This window comes from Lactuca virosa, chromosome 4 (assembly GCF_052849685.1).
Source record: "Lactuca virosa cultivar CGN04683 chromosome 4, Lactuca_virosa_CGN04683_v6, whole genome shotgun sequence".
Lineage (NCBI taxonomy): Eukaryota > Viridiplantae > Streptophyta > Magnoliopsida > Asterales > Asteraceae > Lactuca > Lactuca virosa.
In genome coordinates this window covers 303,639,979-303,658,669 of record NC_136429.1, presented here as the reverse complement: position 1 = coordinate 303,658,669, position 18,691 = coordinate 303,639,979, and the positions used below count along the sequence as shown (strand labels likewise).

General features: G+C 41.1%; 1 protein-coding gene across 1 annotated transcript in view; it reads left to right on the top strand.

Moving 5' to 3' along the window:
• The first annotated feature begins 1,199 nt into the window (after nucleotides 1-1,199).
• The window catches only part of LOC145168885 (uncharacterized), a 32,834-nt gene continuing 15,342 nt past the window's right edge, over nucleotides 1,200-18,691 (top strand). The window contains exons 1-2 of the mRNA XM_079087547.1: nucleotides 1,200-1,529; nucleotides 2,806-2,893. Coding sequence (XP_078943673.1) covers nucleotides 1,309-1,529; nucleotides 2,806-2,893 — 309 coding nt within the window. The 5' untranslated portion in view covers nucleotides 1,200-1,308. The remainder of the gene's footprint in view (nucleotides 1,530-2,805; nucleotides 2,894-18,691) is intronic.

The following is an 18,691-nucleotide window of genomic DNA, read 5'->3' as shown; positions in this document are numbered from 1 at the left end:
ATAGGGACTGAAGCATAAGTCATCAACTCCTTGAGCTTGACCAACTTATATACTTGTTGATTGCTTAACTGTTGCCCGTATTATAATGTATGTGTAACTTTAGCTGTTCAAAAAAAATCAAGGATTATTGCAAGTAGAAGATTAAAATTTGGTTAATGTTACCTTCAAAAAGAATTGGAAACTCAAACAGCATACCAACTTTTAGTTGAAGCTCAACAACATCAAGGCCGGTGGATTCTCATAGACCATAAAGTGCTCCTAGCAGCAAGGACTTACGGTTACTCAGGCCTATCATTCCCATGATTTTGCCATTACATACATCTTGACTGACATTTTAAAGAATTAAGACTCCTTTCTCTAAATATATCTTCAAATCCTTCACATGGATATTGGCTTGTGATTCATTAAACTCGTCATCTTCGTTTACATTAATAGTAAATGTTTTTGCACATCAACTGTTTGTTAAAATGTCAAAACCAAATAAAATAGATCAACAAACAATTGACAGAGTTTAAATTACCAAGACCGTGAAAGGGGTAAAACAGAATTAGTCATGAAATTGAAATTACAATGAAGTACATGTATTAGAGCTGTTTTTACCTTCAAATTAAAACCGAACCAAAACAGAATAGTGTGATCTCACATAGTATAATCTTCGTATCTTCATCCATGTAATTCGAGAACTATTTCAAGGGGTAGGAATTCGAGGAGCTTGGTGGGTAAGAAACGAAGAGAAGAAGCGAGGATTAATTCTGACGAGATATGAAGTCGAATAAAGCCCTAGTCTGTAACACCCTGTTTATTTAATAAAATAAATAAACGAATAATATAAATAATAATGGTCGTAAAACCCTGAGATGTATTTTATGTTATTTTAATTTAGCTTTTAAGTGATAGTAAGTTGAGATGAGTGGTTGTTATCGGGACTCGAATGTATTAAAATCTAGAAATGGGGGTTAAAATGTAATTTCTGGACCAATTATGAATATAATTCTGATGCTAGGGGCTGTTTGGCAATTTCTTTGGACTTGTGTTGAAAAGAATATTAGAGTCAGGGGGTTGGAGTGTAAATTTTGGATTAATTTTGAAGGAAAAGAGGGGGAGGAGGGATCGAATCTGTCATTATGGAATACTTGCTTATGGACTCGGGGTATATAAAACCCCTCACCCGTTAACCCTAACCCTAGCTTGAAGGCAGCCACCATCATCGGAAGACCTCCAGCAGCCACCCTCACCTCTTTAACTTCCAGCCGCCGGAGCCAATCCCTCTACGCCGGAAAGTAAGCAAGGCCGTCGGAGGTTGCTGCTATGGATCGTCGCTGCCATTCGCCGGGATGTTGCGACCGCCACTCTCGTCTCTTCAGTTTCCGGCGCCGCACCACCCTCTTATTCCATTGTTCGTCCGCCACCGCATCCCGTGCCGCCTTGCCACTGTCACTGTTGTCTTTCCGACGAGAAGAAGAAGCCGGGAATCGGAGCACCACCGTCGCCGCCGTCATCCTCCTCCATGTTCGAAGTATATATGTGTGGTGGGTGTTCTGTCCATGGGTTTGTACGCGTTTCAATACTTTTGGTGTGTGCTGGTTGGTCGGAAAACCCGAGGAAACCACCATGGCTGCCAACCATGGTGGCTGCCGCCGCTAGTTCCTTTTCTGCCATCCTTAACCACGGTGAAAGGAGGCTGTGGGTGTGTTTATGGGTGTATGCTCGTGTGAAATTGCTGCTACCAGTTTCGTTGGGGTTGTATGTGTGTTTGTGTGGCCGGAGAGTCCACCACCACCACCGTAGGGTGGTGGCTGCCACCATGTGCCGCCATATGTGTGTGTTTATCTTAGTGAGTGGGTGTATGTTTATTTGAGTTTTTAGCATTGTAATTTGTATAAAAAAATAGAATAATGGAAAGAAACTCGAAACCAACACCATAGGGTGGTGGCTTCCGCCTCCTGCCGCCACCGGCCGCCGTGTCGGGTGGCGGTGTGCTTGCCTCGTTGAGTTTGATCCATTTGGGGTGCTTGAAACCATAATGGGTCAAATGGACCCTAATTGACCCAAATAAAACCCTAATGGGCTTAATGATATTCTAGTGGGCCTAATAGGCCCAATAAAGCCCTAATTGACCTAAAAGCCCAACAAATTGATAAATGGGCTAATATTTGGATTAGAAACCCTAATTAGGGTTTGGAAAAAAAAACCCTAATACCAATAAAACCCTAATTTGGGGAATTAACCGGGACACGCGGGAATTATTTAATAACTTGAGATATTAAATAATAATCATTGGCAAAGATTAATCTAAGCGATATTGGACTTAATGGATTAAGTCCTTAGAGGATTAAGTCCTTAATGGGTTAAGTAGGAAACTTAACCCTAATCACCATTTTATGAGAAACCCTAATTTCACTTGGGTTTATCGTTGGGCCTTTCTATTGGGCTTTGATGATTGGGATAATAATGGACCATCCAAGAACAAACAAATGGGCTAAAATAATTTAATGGGTCTAGGGTAAGGCCCATGTAAGGGGTTTGGGCCCAATTTGGAAAATTGGGCCATAGATGGGTCATAGTTTGGGCCTTAATGATTATATGATGTTGGCCTTAGAATAAGACCATGTATAGGCCTGGGCCCAATTTGGAAAATTGGGCCATGTGTTGGGCTTTGATTCCTAATTGACTTTTGGGCCTTGGATTGGGCCTTGGGCTTGCATAAAGCCAAGCTTGGGGTAATGTAGTAATTATCCAAGTATGTACTCATGGTTATGTAGTGGAACCCAATTATTAATTTGGGTGTTATTTTGGTGTTGACAGTTCGGGAATCTGTCAGCCAGCAGCTGGGGTTGAGTCTACGGGACTTCAGCAGTGTGGGATTGTGTCTTCGGGACTTCAGCAGTGCCAGGTGAGTCTCCTCACCATACCTATGGGTCTAAGGCACCAACGCCAGCCCATTATGCATTATGTGATATGCTAGTTGATTGCGTGCTATGTTGTATGCTAATTGATTATGTGGAATGTGATATGCTAGTGGTCTTTGTGATACTTGCATGGAAGACCTCGGGGGGTTCCCGGGGCACTTAGGTGTAAGACCTTGGAGGTTTTCCTTGGCATCCTAGGTCAAGACCTCGGGGGGTTCCCGAGGCACTTAGGTGTAAGACCTTGGAGGGTTTCCTTGGCATCCTAGGTCAAAGACCTCGGGGGGTTCCCGAGGCATTGGGCTAAGACCATGTGGGGGTTCCCATGGCACCCGGTGTAAGACCCTGGAGGGTTTCTAGGGCTTCCCTACATGTTTATATGCATGTCTTGTGTAGTTGATATGATTTACGTGAGTATGTGAATAAGACCTTGGAGGGTTTCCAGGGCATCTTTATATGTGTATGTGCATGCTAATGCGATTGTTACGGTTTATGTAGCTGTTATAGCTGATATGGATTATGTGGTTATGTGGATTGTGTGGGGTATGCTTTGGGGAACTCACTAAGCTTCGTGCTTAGGGTTTATAGTTTTGGTTTCAGGTATTACGTTCAAAGGAAAGGAGTCGGATTGATCGCAGTGCATCACACTATGTTTTCCGTATATGAGATATTTGGGATTACACCCTGATGCGGTTTTATGATAACATGTTTTGATTACTAATACTTTGGTTTTGACATGAGATGTTATTATGGATGTTTTCTTATACTGTTTGTTTTATAATAGCTTAATAAAAATGAAATATTTGGTCTTGAATTTTGGGATGTTACAAGTTGGTATCAGAGCTTTGGTTTGAGGGATTCGGGCACACTCCCGGGTGTTCTGAACTCAAACTAAGGACTTGGTATGAAACATTTTTAAAAATAAAATCATTTTATAAAAAGGAGTTTGAAAAGAATTTGAAAGATAAATGAATCTTGAAAAGAACAAAATGTTTGATGCATGCAATCAACCGAGCTCAAGTAACTTTCCTAGAATACCCGCATATGTTGTCTGTTATGATTTGATTATGAATCTGTGAATCGCATGCTAGTTAGGGCTAAGGGAGATGCCTGTGTATGTTGTATGAGCTGTTAGACTTGCATGCTAGTGTTGAGTAGTCAGCAATAGGTTGGCCTGATATGTGATGCTCTTAGCCGCGAGAATATTGGATGCCATGCTGGAATGAGAATGATAATTGATATTTGTAACTGCTATGTGTATGCTTTTAAAATTGTATACGGTTAGGATCTTATAGCCTTAGAATAATTGATTTAGCCTTATTTCCTGTTCCTTGTTTGGTTGTGGTCCTAGGGTAGAGTCTATTATTCGACAGTCTATTGGATCCTGTTCTGTGTATAATTTGCATGCATAAGGCAGCCGACAGTGAGGATAGATGGATGTGGACAGCGTGAGTCGCGACATGTGGGCGGAATGTTCTATGATAGTTCTTTGGAACGGAGTGCTACTGCACGAATGCTACTTGCTTTGTGCTTTGTGGAACTCTTAAGTGATGGGAGTCAGCTACTAAGTGGATGTGATGATATCCAGGAGGTGGATGGCTGGCATCATGGAGAGTTCTTCGGCAGCTGATGGCATGGCGAGGTCGGGAACCTAGGAAAGCCTAGAATATGATTCAGAAGGATTAGTGAGACTTGGGTGCATCAGTTTGAGGAAGTGACTTGGAGGATTCGGGAGGATTGTCAGTGAAAGTATGGATAGGTGTGGAAGGTAGTATTGGGCCCGTACTACTGAAAGCACATGATCCATACTCGAATCGGTGAGAGTCTTGGAGAATCTGAGAAGCTTCATGGAAGAGTTTGTGACCCAGTTTGGGGACAGAGGATGTTCCAGTTGTTGCAGCTTAGCCATTGGCAATAGAGCAAGTGAGCGTGGCAGTGTATCAGACCCTGAAGGACATGATTTCCAAGAGGTTACAGATGCGAGATCGATTTGGATCACCCTGGAAAGAGAGGGTTGTGCCAGGTGTGTATAGTAGAGGGTGATGGGTTTTGAGCATTCTAACACTCCTATGGTGTACATGCAACCCTAGAAACCTTGGATCTATGTTTGACTAAGATACATGCAAATAATTATTTTTCCAAGGTTCTTATCCTAACTAGCATGGCATGGGATACTTGAATCAAATAAAACTAGTAGAATTACTTACCTTGTAGTAGTAGTTGATTGCTTGGAGTTTGGGAGCCTAGCACCAATAATGTGGATGCCTCAAATGGAAGTCACAAATCACCACAAACTTGGAAACTTGAGAGAATAGTCACAAACTTCTTGAAATCGGCCCTCTTGGTTTACACACATCAACTAGTGCAATTTCAAGAACCAAAGCCTCCTTTATATAGTGTGGTGGATTAGGGTTACATCCATGTAAACCCTAATACCCATGTCTTTTCATTTCCATGAGATCCATGGGTTAAAGCTCCATGGAGTATCCATGGACTTTCCATGCAAGTCTAGCCCATTCCAAATAAGCATTAGCCCACACTATATAAATACAAGAGCCCATATTTAATTAGTCATACTTTTGATCTCTAAATTAATTCTAAATTAATTATAGATCAATACTAATTAAATAATATGATTTTATATTAATATATTAGGACTTATAATATATTAATAAATCGTAACTTATACTATTCTCAAACGATTATCCATAAATTGTTCGGGTGAAGTGCAACCCAAATGGACCATGCCGGGTCGGGTCAAGTACATACCAAATATAGTTATGGACTTAGACACTATATCCAACAGTCTCCCACTTGGATAAGTCTAATAACTATAGTTGCAAGTATGACTTCAGGAACCGATCAGCAATCGTAGCTCTTTAAACTCTGTTGAACTATGAAGCGCCATTTTAGATAAGTGATCATATAATCCTCTGTTCTAGATATCAGCCGGACAAATACATGGAACATGGTCTTGCTTATTGTCCAGCATTTGTTTCCCAATTTCCGATTTGTTTGACATAGAACTTAACGGAACACATCAATTTAGTTCTGACCGGGCCCGGTACATAGGTCAAAACAAAATCATCGAGGGGCGCAGATATCGCTTCTAATCCTAGAAGGAACAGATAAACTTTGACTCATATGTTTGCTCTACTACTTGTTGAACTACACACAAAGGCACGGTTTATAACATCGAGTTACCAATGCATTTTCGTGCAATCAATGCATAACCAACTCATAGGCAACAAATCATATCTCTAGGTTTGAAGACTTATATGATATTACCGTCTCTCGATCACTCGAGATAAATTCCATGAAGTGATACAAGTGAGCGTGGGTTGAATCCAATACTCAGAACTTATGAGCACTCATGAGTGCTGTAGCCCCGCTTTGTCTAACATCTTAGACCTCTACAAGCCAACCCATGACAGTCTTGATTCATATCTACTTCCAACATATGACCGACTGTGGAGAGTTTGAATAATATGATATAAACCATAACATAATTATTCTGGAAGTCAAAACATGCAAAAAGAAATAATAGTAAATGATTGACAAGAGATAGCAACACTTTACTCATAAATAACAGCTTTTATTTATCATCAAATGTCAATTACATTTTACAAATTTCAAGATTATCTAACTACTAAAACTAATATCATCCTTCAGCCCTATGCTCCGAGCATGCTGGAGATGCTTAGCCCGAGTCAGTCCCTTCATGAGGGGATCTGTTGGGTTCTCATCCGATGATACCCTCTTTGCCACGAGGATTCCTTCTTCTATTCGATGTCTGATGAAGTGATATTTTCTGTCAATGTGTCTGGATCTCCCATGATCTCTTGGTTCCTTGGCTAAGGCAACCGCACTATTGCTGTCACAGAAAATCTCCATTGGCTCCTTTATAGCTGGTACAACTCCAAGGTCTCCGATGAAGTTCTTTAGCCATATAGCCTCCTTTGCTGCCTCGCTTGCTGCTATATACTCTGATTCACAAGTGGAATCAGCCACTGTCTCCTGCTTGGAACTTTTCCAAGTAATTTCCCCTCCGTTTAGAGTAAAGACCCAGCCCGACTGAGAGCGGAAATTATCCCTGTCAGTCTGAAAGCTAGCATCACTGTACCCTACAACTCTCAAGTCCTCACTGCCACCGAGGGTAAGGACCTAGTCCTTAGTCCTCCGTAGGTACTTGAGGATATTCTTTACCGCAGTCTAGTGTGCCTTGCCAGGGTTCCCCTGATACCTGCTAACCATGCTCAAAGCAAAGGCTACATCAGGTCTAGTACACGTCATAGCATACATGATCGATCCTACAGCTGAAGCATAAGGTATTCGACTCATTTCTGCTATCTCAGCCTCAGTACTAGGGCTTTGTGTCTTACTCAATCTGGCGTTACTCTGGATGGGTAACTCTCCTTTCTTGGAGTTATGCATGTTGAACCTTTTCAACACTTTGTCCACATAGGTGCTTTGACTAAGTCCAATTAGTCTTTTACTCCTGTTTCTCAAAATCCTTATCCCTAGGATATAGGCAGCTTCTCCAAGGTCCTTCATAGCGAAAAACTTCCCAAGCCAGGACTTTACTTCCTGCAGGGTTGGGATGTCATTTCCTATGAGTAGTATGTCATCCACATACAGTACCAAAAAGCTGACTATACTCCCTCTAGCCTTGATATAGACACAAGATTCATCTTCACTCCTTGAAAAGCCAAATTCTTTGACTTTCTCATCAAAGCAAAGATTCCATCTGCGAGGTGGCTGTTTTAATCCATAAATGGATTTCTCGAGCTTACACACTCTACTGGGGTACTCTGTACTGACAAAACCCTCTGGCTGAACTATGTAAACATCTTCAGCCAAGTTTCCATTAAGGAAAGCAGTTTTGACATCCATTTGCCATATTTCATAATCATGAAATGCAGCAATGGCTAACAGAACCCTAATAGACTTAATCTTGGCCACTGGTGAAAAGGTCTCATCATAATCAACTCCCGGAGTTTGAGAATAACCCTTTGCAACCAGTCGTGCCTTATAAGTGTGTACATTACCATCCATGTCAGTCTTCTTCTTGAAGATCCATTTGCACCCAACTATCTTACGATCAGGTACATTGTCAACCAAGTTCCAAACTTGATTGTCATACATGGACTGTATCTCGCTATCCATAGCCTCTTTCCATTTAGCAGCCTCAGGGCCTGCCATGGCTTCCGTGTAGCTGTTAGGCTCATCCATATTTACTAGTGTGTTATCACTGATAAGTGTCTCACCTTCTGCAGTAATATGAAAACCATAATAATACTCAGGTGCATTCCTAACTCTGGTGGAACGCCTCATAGGTATAGATTCTTCAGTCGGCTCAACAGGAGTTTCCTCCTCAGGTTGAGGGCTAGGGTTTGAGGTTCCTTCACCACTTGACTCTTGAATTTCCTCAAGGTCAATTTGCCTCCCACTGTCTCCTTGGCTCATGAATTCTCTCTCTCGAAAGAATCCTCTTCTTGCTACAAAGACCACATTATCACTGGGTCTGTAGAAGATGTAACCAAAGGATTTTTGTGGGTAGCCGATGAAAATACACCTTTCGCTTCGGGGTTCGAGCTGATCGTGAGTCTCGCATCTCATGAAAGCCTTGCAACCCCAAATCTTGATGTGGTCTAGATTGGGAACTTTTCCAGTCCACACCTCGTGAGGTGTTTTGGCAACCTTCTTTGTAGGGACTAGATTAAGGATATGGGCGGCAGTCTCTAAGGCATACCCCAAAATGAGATTGGTAGCGAAGCTCGACTCATCATCGAACGAACCATGTCCAACAAGGTCCGATTGCGCCTCTCAGCTACACCATTCAACTGTGGTGTCCTAGGAGGTGTCAATTGTGAGACAATCCCACATTCCTTAAGGTAGTCAAGGAACTCAGTACTAAGATACTCACCACCACGATCGGATCGAAGCATCTTAATGTTCCTGCCCAACTGATTCTCCACTTCTTGCTTAAACTCTTTGAATTTCTCAAAGGTTTCTGACTTATGCTTGATTAGGTAGACATATCCATATCTACTAAAATCATCAGTAAAAGTCACATAGAACCGATTAGCATCTCTTGTGGCGGTTCTGAAGGGTCCACACACATCCGTGTGTATGAGGTCCAACAAACCTTCACCCCTAGCACAAGTGCCAGTAAAAGGTGACTTTGTCATTTTACCAAGCAAACAAGATTCACAACTATCATCTGACTTTAGGTCAAATGACTCCAAGACTCCATCCTTTTGGAGTTGGCCTATGCGTTTCTTGCTTACATGTCCAAGACGACAATGCCATAAGGATGCTTTATCTAAGCTAGTGGAAGAGTTAATATACAATACACATTATTTCCTAGATTATCTACAACAGATACAGTTTCATACACGCCATCACAAGGTAATGCTTTAAAATAAAGAACATTATTAAAGAAAGCATCAATACTACCATTATTATTATCAAAATAAAAGGTAAAACCTTGTTTATACAATGCATGAAAGGAAATAACATTTCTTGCCATTTCTGGCGAATAATAACATTTATTCAAATCTAATGTAAACCCACTATTTAGCACTAAGGAATAAACTCCTATCTTGGTGACAGGTGAAGCTTTCCTGTTTCCCATGATCAAGTTTATCTTTCCCTGCTCCACATTCTCACTTCTTTTTAGTCCCTGCAAATCACAACATATGTGAATAGCACAACCTGTATCAAGGACCCAAGACTTAGAATGAGGTGAGTTATTAGACAATATAGTGTATATACCTGCATGGTTGGGTTTTACTTTCCCATCCTTCAAATCTTGCTGGTACTTTGGGCAGTTTCGCTTCTAGTGCGACTTTTCATGGCAATAGAAGCATTCAGCCTCATTAGGGTTAGCAGAAGGAGTGACAAAACCTTTCTTGGTTTTGCTTGAAGAGGAGCCTTCAAGGGTCTTACCCTTGGTACCCTTAGAAGGGTTCTTTCTCTTCTTCCCTTTGCCATGCTCGATTGCCAAGACATTGGCCGCAGTTGGAGTAGGAGTAGGAGTAGTAACAACCGACTTACCCTTTAGACCACTTTCGGCGGTCTTCAAGAGTCCTTGAAGTTTGCTGAGGGTGACTTCTTCCTTGTTCATGTGATATGTCATGCGGAATTGATCATAACACGATGGCAAGGAGTGCAAAATGATGTCTATCGCTAACTCCTCAGGGAAGTTCACATTCAGCTTCAGTAAATGGTCCACATACCTTTGCATTTTCTGCATGTGGCCCGTGATGGGTTCACCATCCTTCATTCGGGTTGTTATCATGGAGGAGATTATTTCATATCGCTCTTGACGAGCACTTTGATGGTAGCGGTCCATCAAGTCCTGGTGCATCTCAAAAGGATAATAGTCCTCATAGGACTTTTGGAGCTCGGCTGTCATGGTGGCCATCATGATGCATGTCACTTTTGTAGCATCTCTTTCATGTACCTCATATTCAGCAAGCTCTTCAGGAGTAGCAGTTGGCTCGGGTACCTTCAGCTCCTTGTCGAGAACATATTCTTTGTTCTCATACCAAGTGACCGTCCTGATGTTTCTGATCCAATCTGTACAGTTGGACCCATCAAAGATGACTCTCCCACAAAGATTCATGAGAGAGAAGGAGCTAGTAGGGTTTGAGCCAGAAGCATTGTTATTGGAAGACATCTGAAAAGAAGAGGGAATAGATTAGATTAGATATAGAGATAGTCCTTAACAAAACACCCAAATGTAATATTAAGGCTAGGACCCAACACAATATTTTATAACTTAGAAGAGGGATGCCGTAATCTAAGCTATAAGATATTTGAAGGTAGGTGAATGACGAGTCACCAATTTCCACCATGAAAAACGAAATATTTAATCAGGTTTTAATTGGTTTAGAAACTCCTAGATTCTTTGAGATTCATTGAACTTTCTTCAATGGCATGTTTCAATCTCGAGTGTGCCCTTCAAGTTTTGTGACTGGGATGCCGAGGATCACAAAACAAGGTGTGAAGTAACCATGCAAATTACTTGGTACCCTTAATGTATTACCCCTCAATCGATGTGTCGGTTAACCACACACGCTCCATCGATACTATGATAAACATTAAGTCACCCTTTACCTACCTTGTTAAGTTCAAGTTAGTGTGCCGGTTAACCACACACGCTCCACTAACGACTTAAACAAAGTGTAAAGTGTAATTTCATGGATTAGCACCTTATTCACATTTTCCTAAAATAACTAAGATTGGGAATTCAATAAAGTTTAGTTACTTTAGTATTATCATTATACTTTTAATGAGAATTTATAAGTCCTTGTCCTACCCGTTCGGCTAACGACCCTCCACCGATCAAGGAAGCGATGGGTGAGAGTGGACACCCATTAAGTTGCCATTTTATAGGCAACAACCTTATACCCCCTTGTAGACCGGCTTCGTGAATGAGGCGTACTAGCGGTAAGACGACTTGATCTTATACATATATATATATATATATATATATATATATATATATATATATATATATATATATATATATATATATATATTATTAACTTATAATATTATAAAGTATAAGGGTTGAATTTTAACTTTTAAAATTCTAGGGGTTGGAACTAAAGTTTTTAATATGACTTTACATGTTCCAAAACTTGAGGGCAAGTTTTGTAAACTTTCAAAACTTTTCATTTCTCATAACTTATGAGTTAATGGTTATTAAAAATGAAGACTCTTCATTTTTTGTAACCTATGTGTTCTTTTAATGGTTATTTATAAATGTGACTTTTGGTTATCCATAACTTAAGAACTAGTTATGGACTCCATTAAAACACATAAAGATCAAGAATTAATCTAATCAATTATTAGCACATAATTTCTATGATCTTCTTAAACTCATATGTTTATGAATGTTCATATCAAAAAATTTCAAGAATCGTAAGTACATATACAAAACTTGAAATTTTGATACGAGCTTTTGAACAAAACTTCGATTTTCAAGTTTTTTTTTTTTTTTTTTGCATCAAGTATCAAATAAACAAACCAGGCTCTGATACCACTGATGGGTTTTGAGCATTCTAACACTCCTATGGTGTACATGCAACCCTAGAAACCTTGGATCTATGTTTGACTAAGATACATGCAAATAATTATTTTTCCAAGGTTCTTATCCTAACTAGCATGGCATGGGATACTTGAATCAAATAAAACTAGTAGAATTACTTACCTTGTAGTAGTAATTGATTGCTTGGAGTTTGAGAGCCTAGCACCAATAATGTGGATGCCTCAAATGGAAGTCACAAATCACCACAAACTTGGAAACTTGAGAGAATAGTCACAAACTTCTTGAAATCGGCCCTCTTGGTTTACACACATCAACTAGTGCAATTTCAAGAACCAAAGCCTCCTTTATATAGTGTGGTGGATTAGGGTTACATCCATGTAAACCCTAATACCCATGTCTTTTCATTTCCATGAGATCCATGGGTTAAAGCTCCATGGAGTATTCATGGACTTTCCATGCAAGTCTAGCCCATTCCAAATAAGCATTAGCCCACACTATATAAATACAAGAGCCCATATTTAATTAGTCATACTTTTGATCTCTAAATTAATTCTAAATTAATTATAGATCAATACTAATTAAATAAGATGATTTTATATTAATATATTAGGACTTATAATATATTAATAAATCATAACTTATACTATTCTCAAACGATTATCCATAAATTGTTCGGGTGAAGTGCAACCCAAATGGACCATGCCGGGTCGGGTCAAGTACATACTAAATATAGTTATGGACTTAGACACGATATCCAACAGAGGGTCCCGGGAAGAGACCCATGACTTCCGATCATCAGGTGAAAGGTCAGTGCAGCACGTGCAGGACAGTGCACAAGGGAGTTTGTCGCTCCGAGGGTTTAGGCTACTACAGGGTAGCGGGGTTGGTCATGTCAGCAGAAGGTGATTAGTATTCCTCCAGATGTTGCGGGTATGTCATCTTCTATTGCTACTAGATGGATGTTGGGGATACGTATCGCGTTGGAGTTATGAGTGAGTTTGGGTAAGTTAGATCTCGGGTCGGTTTCCTGCTAGTGTTTGGGTTATCAAGGATCATATATGCCATCCTGCATGCCAAAAGGTCCTTGATGAACCCACAGGGGGACACATCTTGCCGAGTGGGTTCTGCGCGTACCGTTAACATTTCAGATCTTTGTCGAGATCTGTGCAGGAGTATTATTTAGAGGATACTCGGTCAGGGTTAGAGTGATGGTTCTCCAGTGAAGTCAGCGTTCATGGGTTCTATCATTATTCGGGTGTGGTCGACAATTATCTATGGATGAACTTTGGAGTTCAAGGAACTACCGTTGCTAGGAGAGGACTGGTAACATGAAGAGGGTAGTGTCAGTTGCGGGTGTTAGGTACATAAGTGGTTGGTCATCGGATGTTCAAGAGAATTGTATTTTTGCATGGACTGTGTTCGGTTAGGGTTCAGTGGTACTGCAAGATTGGAAGTTGGAACGAGGATTCGTCAGCTAGAGTGAAGATTAAGGTCTTCAATTGTCAGCATGTGAGATGGATTGAGGTGTCAGACTGGACCAGATTTCAAGAGTACTCATCAAGATTTCCGAGTATGGGCGATCTTAAGGTTTAACCAGTGATTGATCACTAGCATTGGTGAGAACAGGTTGTCATCAGTGGGATACTAGAGAGCGAGAAGGATTGGGAATCCTTCAATTCTCACGTGTCGTGAAGACCTAGTTGAATCTAAGTGGGGGAGAGACTTTTTATAAAGTCCTCCAAATGTGAGTTTTGGTTGCGCGGGGTGCAATCTCTTGGGCACCCTGTCAACCAGAAGGGTATTCTAGTCGATCCGGCCAAGATAGAGGTTGTGATGCAGTGGAAGATTCCGAGGTCTCCATCTGAGATTCGGAGTTTCCTGGGTCTAGCAGGTTATTACCGGAGATTTATATGGGACTTCTCCGAGATTGTGGTTCCTTTGACCCGACTGACCAAGAAATCGGTGGCCTTTCGCTAGGGGCCTGAGCAGCAGGCAGCCTTCGAGACTCTCAGACAGCGGTTGTGCGAGGCACCGATTCTCACCCTGCCAGAGGGTGTAGATGATTTCGTGGGTTACTATGACGCTTTGATCACGGGCATGGGTACGGTACTGATACAGTGGGGACACGTGATAGCAGGTTTCGGGAACCAGGTTAGAGTTCCGGTTAGGACTCAAGTTCAGTGGTGTGTTAGGTCGGGTGCGTGTTCGACCCGGTTTGGAAGGTGTTGTAAGACTACGGGGGTAGCCGTAGCATTCACTAGTGGTCAGTTAGTAGGGAAAGTGTTGTAAGACTACGGGGGTAGCCGTAGCATTCACTAGTGGTCAGTTAGTATGGAAAGTGTTGTAAGACTACGGGGGTAGCCGTAGCATTCACTAGTGATCAGTTAGTATGGAGAGTGTTGTAAGACTACGGGGGTAGCCGTAGCATTCACAGGTGGTCAGTTAGCATGGGGAGTGTTGTAAGTCTGCGGGTGTAGCCGTAGCATTCACTAGCAGCCAGATAGTGTTAGAGTGTTGTAAGTCTGCGGGTGTAGTCGTAGCATTCACTAGCAGCCAGATAGTGATAGAGTGTCGTGAGACTGCAGGTGTAGCCGTAATATTCACTAGGTTGGTAGATAGCATGAGTGCGTTGTTAGGACGCGGAAGGAACAGTAGTACCCACCAGTTCAGGTGTAGCAGTGAGGATATGGAAATCCACGGATTGGATTTCGGAATTACCCAGACAGATTAGATCTGTTTGAGCCAATGATAAGATTGTAGGAATGTCACTACAGTTATGAGATCAGGGATGCAATGGACCGAATAAGGTCGTTTGTGATATAAGTCTACCATTGGTCAGGTGGCAATCACTTTTAGTTTTGGATTTGATGATGTCAGGATTCGACGCATGGACTCGATCGGTTAGATCAGAAAGTAGTAGAGATGCAGTGGCATGATAACTAGGGGCAACTAGTTCCAGAGAAGGATATCTTTCGAAAGTCGTGTGAGACGACTAAGTGGGAGCCCTTTGGCTCCGCAGCCGGGCTAGAAACCAGTAAATTCAGATGACTGACGGATGAATTGAGACCAGGAAGGTCTCGGTAGATTTTGGAAAGCAGTCATGTAGCAGCATACCGCTTCAGACAGATCAGTGTTCAAGTCGTTTCAGCATTTGGGCGGTGTTGGTATGTGTGTTTTATGTTGCCTATGTGTTGGGTCTAGAAAGGTTGCGTCTTGGGCTCGGTCCTTAGCCCAGTTTTGTTATACGGTTTGGGCCTGTCCAACCGTGTTTTGTTTAATTAGGGTTTTGTATTTAAGGTGCATGCATGCATCCTTTATTGTGAGCGCTTTGATTATTATTCACAGCATTGTACTACAAACCCTAGCTCGCCTCTACAGTGGAAGTTCTTCATCGAGCTCTGCTGAGGCGTGACTACATTTGAATCATTAAGCATTATTTGATTCTATATTGTGTTCATTGTGTTTGTTTGCTTTTATTGTTTAACCTGTTGAAGATCTAATCGATCTAAGAGTTTTTCAACTCATCAATTGGTATCAGAGCAGGAGACTGTGTAATTCATACACATCTCTTCTGTTGAAGAAGATCTTAGGGTTTTTCACTTTGATTGATATTGTTAGAGCCGTCATTTGCTATTGACGTAGTTCTTTAAATTGTCGATCTTACCCTAACGTTATTTACAAGTCTGATCTTAAGCATGTTTTTAAACAAACATCGATATGTCTATGGATGATTCTCAGTCAAACCCAATCAATATCTCCAACAGCATAGGATCGACGACAAGGATTCCTATATTATACACTTAGGATTATGAGGTCTGGGCGCATCACTTTGAAGACTACGTGATTAGCTCAGAAGACAATGGATACTTGATCTGGGAGGCGATCACTGTAGGTCCATTCACTCACTCAAACACTTCAAGAATTGTTAAAACTCAAAAAGAGTACAATCAACTCATCAGTGACATGAAAGATATACCCCAAGATGAGAAGGAAAACTTTCAGTGCAACATCAAAGCTTTAAGGATGATTAGGTTTGCTTTACAATCAGACACGTTTCAATTAGTAAGCTCATGCACAATGGCAAAAGAAATATGGGACAGATTGAAGGAATTTTACTCTACAGATGAAGATCTTGAGCACTCAATCCAAACATTACTGCTCTCAGAATTTGGCGACTTCAAGCAGAAGCCTGAAGAGAAGCTTATTCAAACATTCGATCGCTTCAATCATCTCCTAAGTAAAATGATAAAGCATGGGATTGAAAGGAAGGTCATTGAACAGAAGGTAACATTCATGAATGGCCTTAGATCAGAATGGATGGTTGTGGTGTCTACAGTAAAGGCACATGAACAATTCAAAAGTTATTCTCTAGCAAAACTGGTGGGAATATTAAAGTCGCATGAGAGTGCCTTGACTAAAGAAACGAATGTGGTATCTGGTATGGGATCCTTGGCCCTAATCTCCAAAGGAAAGAATGTTGCTGAGGAAGAAGAAGATTTAGATCTCTCTGAATATGATCTAACGAGTGAAGATTATGCCTTGATGGTGTCAAATCCCAAGAAGTTCATCAAAAGAAGGTTCCCAACAAACAAGAACCGAAACTGGCAAGGCAGCTACAGTGCCGAGAAAGCAAAGGAGGAACCGAAGAATGTTTCTCAGATTGAAGAACCGAAGAAGGAAGTGAAACATGGAGGTGACTCAGGCTTTAACTGTCACTACTCCGGAGGCAAAAATCACTTCGCCAAAGACTGCATGCTGAGAAAGGTGTCAGAGAAGAATGAAGATGAGGACGAGGAAGCGAACCTCACACGGCGTTTAGAGGAAATGAGGAAGAAGAAAGCTGGATCTAATAACACTATAAATGCTCTTATTGTGCAGGGAAATATTGTTGACGATGAGTTCGGAGGTGTTGAAGTTTGGTCCACTGATTCAGAAGATGAAGAAGTAAGGAAGCCTACTCATGGCAGGGCTTTGCTGGTGAAAGAAGAGAACGTTGTAGGAAAGTGTCTAATGGTGACTTCTGGAATGTCACAAGTGAGAATTTGTACCGCTGACGGGGGATTGGATGAGGCAAAGGAGCGAGAAGACAGATGTTTTGCAGCGAAACCTGTCAGTGAGCAGATCAACGAATGCGATGAGTTAATAAAGAAGGTACAATCTATTCTTGTTTCATTACAAATCCCAATCACAAACTATGAAAAAGAACTAAATGGATTAAAATCAAAATTTTCTAGTATAAGCAGCAGTTTATCTCAAACTCGCGTCACAAACTCTAACCTAACTGATCAAATCAGCAGGGTATCGTCGAAGAGTGAGGAGAGACGTATGTGGATTGAGCAGAAGGAGAAGGAATTGATTAGGTCTAGGGATGAAACAATTTATTTGCAAAGAGATAATTTAAAGATTTTAAAACAACGAACTGTTTTTTGTTTGATTGCTAAGCGGTTATATACCAATATTACTCAATTGCATCTTGATTGTGAAATAGGGAAGAAGATACATCGTATGATTTTACCTTTCCTTGAGTTAAAGGAGGATGAAATCGATGCCGATGCTTATAACTGCGAAAACGTTGTTTCTTCTGATGATATTTCTCCCGCCTACAAAATTGGTCTTGACAAAATAGAGTCCTTCATAAAGTCAAAAGACCATAAGGACATGCTCAAAAATTTGTTGGATGAAAATGACAAATCGAAAATCAAAACCGAAACAGTACAGAAATTTGACTCTTTGAATGCCAAGTTGAGTTCAGAAAATAAAATTGATATTGAAAACACTTCTGAATTCAATGAGGATGATGATATGAGTGTTATATCTGTTGAAGATGAGGTTGACTGTTCTGAATTTGTCAAGAGCGAACCCGAAACCAGTAAAAATCTTATTTATGAAAACTTTGTTGAATTCGCTCATTTATCCAAAGACAAAACCAAAGTCCTCAAGGAAAAAGCAGTTGTGTATCAAAAAGTTCAAACGACTCCAAATCAAGTTTACAAAGTTCATGGAGTTACTCAACAACAGACAACCGAACTGACAGCATTAGTAGCAGAAGATAATGCTGATGGCTGTGATGAGCTTTTCTGGTCAGCACCAATTGATAACGCCGATGAAACGGAAGGTCTGTCTCAGAAAACATCATGGAGAGTAAAGGGAAGGTATGTACCAGAACCGCTCAATGATCCAGCACGCTTTGATGTGCCCAGTACAAGCGGTACCAAAACTCCTTCAAGCGAACCGAAAAAGGTGTCAAGTGAATCCTTTTCACCAAAGAGAGAGCATCATACTCAAAAACCAAAGAAAAGGCCAACATACACAGCATCCAAAACAGGTGTTAGATTGAAAACACCAACGGAATTTGAGGTATAAGAAGAATCTCGTTGAAAGGAAACAGTTCTGGCGATCTCAAAACCCGAATTATGTTCGCTATGAAAAGCCTTCTAAGTCAAAGGAAGAAGGAAAAGCAAACTCCAGCTCTTGTGCTCAACATGGCGAAAACAACCGAAAGAAGAGTTTCGGTCCTCAGAACCAAAACAACCGAAAACAGGGTTTCGGTCCACAAAGGCATTGCAACCGAACAAGAGGTTTCGGTCCTCAACATGAGAGAAACCAAAAGGGTGGTTTCGGTTCAAGACCAACCAGTGAGAGGAACCGAATGGAAAGTAGTTTCGGCTCTCAACCACGAACGCGCACTAACTAAAAGTTCAACTCCGATCCCAAATCTCATCTC